The sequence below is a fragment of the Apium graveolens genome, chromosome 9 (genome assembly GCF_009905375.1).
Source record: "Apium graveolens cultivar Ventura chromosome 9, ASM990537v1, whole genome shotgun sequence".
Taxonomy (NCBI): domain Eukaryota; kingdom Viridiplantae; phylum Streptophyta; class Magnoliopsida; order Apiales; family Apiaceae; genus Apium; species Apium graveolens.
In genome coordinates, this window is record NC_133655.1 from 175598428 (window position 1) to 175606226 (window position 7799).

Consider the following 7799-nt stretch of genomic DNA (forward strand, 5'->3'; position numbering starts at 1 on the left):
TTCAACAACCACTGACCAAGTACCATAGATTCCTTCTTTTTCCCTGCACACAACAAAATCAAATCAAGTTGATTTTGGTACCCAAGTGTCCTTGGGTCCAGCCTTGTTAGTCTTTTTCCTAGACTTCACACTTCCTGCACCTTTTGACTTAGGTAACTTTGAGTCAACCTTGGTCTCAGATGTAGTTGGTTGAAGTGTAGGGTTAGTCATAGAATCATTTAGCACATTTGGTTGAATTTGATAAGGCATAGATTGTGCAAACATATTATTCCACATAGGCATGTTGTATGGCATTTGAGGCATACTAAATGCAACAAGATAAGGATTATTAACATATGGCATGTTTGCAAAATGTGCATGTGGATTCTGTTGAGACATAACAAACATAGCATGTAGTGGTGACATAGACATGTTAGGCATGGAAGGAGTTAAAGGCATGTGATCATTTTTTACAGATTTGCAGTTAACAGATAGATGATTAACACTACTACAATGCACATAACTTTTTCTAGGAGCATACTTATCAGGTGTGTAGTTCTTGTGTTTGTTAATCCCTACCTTCCCATTTCTATTAGATTTTCTTTTAGTTTCCTTTTTATCCTCAACCAACTTAAGCCTATTTTTCAACTGATCTAAAGTCATGTGTCCTATATTCACCTTACTGGCATCTTTGGATGTGCTAGCTTCTTCTTTGACAAAGTTCTTGGAAGTTGAACCAAACTTCATACTGAGATTTTTCAAATTATCCTCTTTAGAGTCATTTTCCTGTTTCAACTGATCAGCCTTCAACGGATGCTCCTTTTCTTCCTTCAACGGATGACTCCCATCATCCGTTGATTCCACATCCGTGGATAGTCCATCAATTAATTCCATTTCCTTTTTGTTTTTCTTCCAGTCATTCTCACAGAGTGATTCAATTCCTTGAACCTTGAAAATTTGAGCACTAACATCCCTAGATGTTTTCCAGGCCTTGATTACCTGTTGCTCACGTTCTAGTTGTTTAGAAAGAATTTCTACTTTCTTAACAGACTCTTCTAGTTCACTCTCAATAGATAAGCATTTGATTTTAATCTTTTTAAGCTCAATTACCTTACCCTCTAACACAACATTCATATCACTTAAAAACATATTATTCTCTTTAATTCTCATGTTCTCTTTAGCCAATGATTTAAGGGAAACACGTAAATGATATAATTCATTGGACATATCATTTATAGCTTCATTGCATTCATTTTTAGAAAGTTGAGAGAGGTCAGTAGTGATTACATGGTTGCTTGATGAACTAGTTTCATTTTCATCAGAATTAGCCATCAGGGCTAAGTTGACATATTCCATATCATCATCTTCATTGGCTCCATCAGCTGCCCAGTCATTTTCCTGAGTCGGAAAAGCCCTTTCATTTTGTTTGAGCAATTCGAAATATTTCTTTTTGTAATCCACTTGCTCAAATTTCTTCTTTTCAGAAGTTGACTTTCTACACTCACTTGCAAAGTTTCCACTTGTGCCACAGTTATAATACTTGAACTTAGACTTGTCCACCATGTTCTTGTTTGGCTTAGTGGCTCTAGTGATTTTCATGAATTTCATCTTTGCAAACCTTCTGGACAGAAAAGCCAGATGTTCATCAACATCATCAGAGTCATCTTGACTGGAATTATCTTCAACCTAAGCTGCTTGCTCCTTTCCCTTGCTTGATTCTGATTTGCTTGTGCCAATTTTGAGACTTGGCATTGTCTTTTCTTCATTCCTGGATTCAGTTCTCTCATTTTCAGCTACAAGTGCAACTGATCCACCTTTTCTCTTTCCCTTCTCCAACAACTCATCTTGCTCCATCTCAAGTTCATAGGTCTTCAAAATTCCATATAATCTTTCAAGTGTGTAGTCCTTATAATCTTGAGAATTCCTTAGTGAAACAGTCATAGGCTTCCATTCCTTTGGTAGAGACCTCAGAAATTTTAAGTTGGAATCCTTGACTTCGTACACTCTGCCATACAGCTTTAATCCATTCAATAGTTTCTGAAATCTATTGAAGGTATCATTCAATGATTCTCCTTCTTCAGAATGAAAATATTCGTATTGTTGAGTGAGAAGCTGCATTTTGTTTTCTCTAACTTGTTCAGTAGCTTCACAGATAAGTTGTACAGTATCCCAAATTTCCTTAGAAGTTTGGCTGTTAATGACATTATCAAACATATCTTTGTTTAGGCCATTAAATAGAATGTTCATGGCCTTCTTGTCGTTGTGAACCTCTTCAATATCTTCATCAGTCCATTCTGCTTTTGGCTTGGGAATAGACTGTCCAATAGCAACTGTGGCAGTGGCAGTTGTGGCCACTTTGTGAGGGATGTTAGGACCATTTTCAATGCAGTTTATGTAGCTTTCATCTTGAGAGAGGAGATGTAGATGCATCTTCACTTTCCAGTGATTATAATTATCTCTTTCCAGGATTGGAATCTTCACTCCAATATCCTTCTTACTCATGATGTTAGTAGAATAGATCTTTAAACTCTTTGTATGTCAAAAGCTTGCTCTGATACCAATTATTATTCCCAAGGAACTAACAATGAGATTTATAGAAGGGGGGTTGAATGTAAATCTCAAAACTTTTTCAAGTTTTGAGCAGTTTTAAAAGCTAAGTGTACGATGAACAGATGTGTGAGAATTGCTTTGAGCAGGTGCAGACAGATCTATATTCAAGACACAAATGTAAAGAACACAAAGGCTTTAAAAACTTTTCTGGTGGATTTGTTGTTCCACCAGAGATGTGTATTTCAGAAAATCTGTGATACAAAGAATTGTTCACAGCTACTTCCTAGTACAAACTAGATGATTTTCTCTCTATGTTTTTCTAAACAGCTCTGGAAAATTCACTTCTAATTACTAGCTGCAACTTGGTTTATATATCACCAAGTTTACAAGTGAAGACAAAGATAAAATATAATCATAAAATAGTTCTTCACATGTTTCTTCTTCATTTCTCTATCCAATGCAATCTAAGATAATCTGTGAATCTTTGAATACTTCCTTTTTTGCACCAGAATGGAAATGCTGCTTTTTCTTGATTCCTCCAAGAGGCTACCACATTCCAATTGTCTCTATCAACCCATGTGCCTCTATCAGCTTATGAATTATCACTATCAACTGCTATGGAACTGAGCATCCATTGAAGCTTTCATCCATTGATGGCTTTATCCGTTAATGATTTAGTGACATCTGTTGATGCTTACAGTTGAAGCTTTATCCGTTGATGCACTCATCCGTTGATGGATGTTATCCGTTGATGCTTTAGAGACATCCGTTGAAGCTTTGTTTTTCATCCGTTGAAGGCCTTTAATCTATCAGTTGATACTACTTCATTTATACAAAATTACAAGGCATGAAATATTTACAATTAGCCCTCCTATTTGCATATCCACTAGTAGTCAACATGACTTATAATTTCCCACAACTTCTAAGAATTATAACTTAAATACAGAGACTGAAATGTGCTACAATACTAAACTTATTTCTAAGTAAAGCTACTCCATCAACGGATAGCCAAAGTGGTCTTATCCGTTGAGGCTACAAACACTAGATTTCTACTTAAGTATTTTGTTTAACTTATCATCAAACTAATACATATATTCCTAACATGCCCAAATGGAAAGAATAGACTTTGATGAAACATATGCACCGGTAGCAAGAATTGAATCAATTCAAATGCTATTGGATTATGTTTGTCATAAAAACTTTAAAGTCTAACAAATGGATGTGAAATATGCATTCTTAAACGGGATTTTGGAAGAGGAAGTATATGTGAAACAACCTCCCAGGTTTGAAGATGTAACACATCCCGATCATGTCTATAAATTATATAAAGCTCTATATGGCTTAAAAGAAGCCCCAAGAGCATGGTACGAAAGGTTGAGCAAGTTCCTACTAGACAATAAATTTAAAATGGGAACGGCCGATAAAACCTTATTTACGAGGCAAGAAAAAGATGATATATTGCTCGTACAAATATACGTAGATGACATCATTTTTGGATCAACAAATGATGCACTATGTAGAGAATTCTCTGAAAATATGAGTAAAGAATTCGAGATGAGTATGATGGGAGAATTAAATTTCTTTTTGGGATTGCAAATAAGGCAATCTGATGAAGGCATCCATATCTCTCAATCCAAGTATTATAAAGAGATGTTGAAAAAATTCGAAATGGATAATACCAAACCCATCTCTACTCCTATGTCTACATCCGATAAATTAAAGGAAGATCCCAAAGGAATTCCCGCAGACATAAATAAATATCAAGGAATGATCGGTAGCTTGCTTTATATAACTACGAGTCATCCCGATATTCAATATAGTGTTTGTAAGTGTGCTAGGTTTCAAGTAGCACCTAAAGAATCTCATTTATCCACGGTAAAAAGGATATTGAGATATCTTAAAGGAACCACCAATGTTGGTCTTTGGTATGTAAAAGGAATACCATTTGACTTAGTATATTTTTCTGATTCGGACTATGCCGGGCATTTAGTCGACAGAAAAAGTACTAGTGGTACTTGTCAGTTTCTCGGTGGATGTTTAGTTTCTTGGTTTTCAAAGAAATAAAATTATGTATCCATCTCAACAACCGAGGCTGAGTATATAGCAGCTGCAAAGTGTTGTGCTAAATTACTGTGGATGAAGCAAACACTAGCTGACTATAATATAAAATTTGATGTGATCTCAATCTTATGTGATAATACGAGTGCTATTGATCTTAGCAAGAATCCCGTATTACATTCTAGCTCTAAACATATAGATGTGAGACATCATTTTTTACGTGAACATGTCAATAAAGGCGATATAAAAATGACTCATATTGATACTGAGATCAATCTCACTGACATATTCACAAAACCATTAAATTCCGAAAGATTCACTAAACTCCGCTTGGATTTAGGAATGTTGGAATTTACGAAATAATGGTTTATATAAAAAGAACAGTTGATAATTATAAAGAAGTCTCAACGAACAGGATTTTCTCCCGATCAAGTTATTAAGTTTATCTGAAACTCAGATTTGTCAATAAAGAAATTTATTGATCGGGTTAAGATTACTTAAATAGCCTAGCTTAACCAGGAAAATAAACTTAATCGGGTGAATATTTATTATTCCATGAGATTTATAAATATTTAGAAGTCTTTTATATATATATATAGACCGATTATTATTTTCAGTTATTCATATATATATATTTCTATGATATTTATTGTAAAGCATGATTTACTATAATGGATAATGAGATGATATAACTCAACTTAGGACAAGAAACTAGTAAATAATATTAACTATATAACACATGAATCCAGAAGAAGAATGATCAGACATATACCAGAGTAAGAACACAGTATCACAAGTGCAAGTCCATTTGAAGTCATAGAAAGAAGATCATTCAGTGATCAGGCCTCTGCGAAGAATAAACAATCAGAGGACTTGTTTTTTTAATACAGTTGAAGATTCAAGTATAGAAATCAAGTGATTTCAGTGGAAAATAATCTATAGAACTGAAGTCAGATTTCATTAACAAGGAACAATCAGAAAGGATAAAGATATTCAATTCAGGGCTAGTCGTTTGTGAACCAGACCAGTGCACTAAGCGTCAGCATTCCAGGATTGATCATTCAAGTCTACAAAAGAAGTGTTAAGTGAATTCAAGATCATACAAAAGAATGTATTCATAATTGAAGAAGAGAAGAAGGAGTGAAAATATTCTAAGGCATAGAAGTTAATTTTCAACTAGTAGAATTCGTCTTGTACGAAGTTGACTAGTGGAAAATCAACTAGTGGAATGTTATTCTACTAGTCGATTTCTGACTTCTCCAAAATCGACTTCTACTTAAAAGAATATTCTCCAAGTGCTACACATGTATAGAATTTGACTTCTATATTCTACTAGTCGAATTTCATCAAGGTCAAATTCGACTACTAAGAAGGAATGCAAATTCGACTACTAGGGTCTTGGGTAATTTTGAAATGCAGCAAATTAGAATGCTTGGACCAGAAGAAGCCACGTATTGAATTTGGTTTTAAGTCTACAATAAAACAAAAATCTCAGCATTTATTCAGAAGAGGAATCTTCACCAGCAAACTGAGAAGCTTTTATGGAGAGCATTATGGAGCATTCAAGTTCATATTAATTGCTTTATAACTGTACTGTTATGCTGTTGAAATTTCTGTAGAAGCTAAATAATTGATTAGATTGTAGCAACATTAAGGTTTATATCAATCGAAATATATCCCTTGAATTGTGTTGTGTTTTTACTTTCCGGCATAAACTAAGAACTTGTTTTGAATCGGAATTAATTAATGGTATCGTATTCAACCCCCCCTTCTACGATACCTTTGGACCTAACAATTGTTATAAGAGCAGTTTGATTGACATACAAATCAAGATCCAGAAGTTTAGACCAAAACAAGTTCACTCTTGCAGATTTTTTAATTTTCAAAATTTTCTATTTCTTGAAATTTTTGAATCTTAAATAATTTAATCATGAGTTCTCAAAAAGTTGGAAGTATTAAGGTACCAAAGTTTGACAAAGAAAATTACAATCTATGGAAGAAAAAGATGATTCTCTATCTCAAGGCTGCGAACCCTGATTACATGGAAATTCTGAATGACGGCCCACACATACCTGAAATGGTTGATCCTGATAATGAACAACGTACCATTCCTAAACCAAAATCTGACTGGACTGTAAAGGAAAAGGAATTTGTTGCCCTAGATGACAGTCTACAGCTGATATTGATAGATGCCATGGGCTCTGACATGTGTCACCAAATTCTTGTTTGTGAAAGTGGCAAACACATGTGGGATACAATTGAACTATTAATGGAAGGTACTGAAGATGTGAGAGAGAATCGCCTAGACATGTTAACTACTCAATATGAAGCCTTCAGGTCTCTCCCGGGTGAAGGTGTAACCTTATTTTATGAAAGACTGAATAGGTTGTTAAATAAAATGAGTCTTCATGGAAAGAAGTATGCACAACATGAAATCAACATAAAGTTTTTGTTGACACTCCCTTCACATCTGGACAACAAGGTAGAAACAGTTCGTGAACGAGTGGACTTCAAGACCATGAAACTGAAAAGGTGTATGGAAGAATGAAGACTCATGAGATGGAGTTATACCAGAAGAGGATCATATATGGAAACAAATCCAGTGATGCCAAAAATGCTGAGTTGCTGAGAACAACTGCACTGGTTGCAAGAAAGCATGAAGACCTGGATATCACTGTTGAGAAGGCCAAGTCTCAAACAAATGTGCTTTTTGAGGTTGAAGTGGATGATGGAAATCTGACTGGGGATCCTAGTGACTACTACATCATGGAAGAATTAAAACAGATGGAAGATCCCACAATGGAAAATCTAGCAGGGATGTTCAGCAATATGAGATTCAGAAGGAAGAAAGGTTCCAGGGGCTCAGGGAGCAGTAGCAGAGGGCAGAGATCCAACTCATACTCCAGTTCTGGATATAAAACTGGAATGGTAGACAGAAACAAATTCAAATGCTATAACTGTAATGAGGTTGGACACTTTGCCAGTGAATGCAGGAAGCCTCAACAATCAAAAGACAAGGGCAAAGGGGTACATAAAAAGGGATTCAGGGAAATCCAAAAAGTATCTAGTCAAGTCCTACATTGCTGAAGGAAAAAGCTGGGATGATACAGATGATGAAGAGAAAGAATATGGAAATCTTGCATTGATGGCAGAATCAACTCCTCAGGTATCTATATCACCCCCTGCTAAAATTTGTGATAATGCTGACTATA

At 35.2% G+C, this 7799-nt stretch overlaps 1 protein-coding gene across 1 annotated transcript; it reads left to right on the forward strand.

Annotated features, from left to right (window-relative positions):
* Positions 1-6517: 6517 nt before the first annotated feature.
* Positions 6518-7135, forward strand: LOC141685747 (uncharacterized). Its single transcript, XM_074490833.1, has one exon. The coding sequence runs from the start codon at positions 6518-6520 to the stop codon at positions 7133-7135; it is 618 nt and encodes a 205-aa protein (XP_074346934.1).
* The last annotated feature ends 664 nt before the right edge of the window (positions 7136-7799 follow it).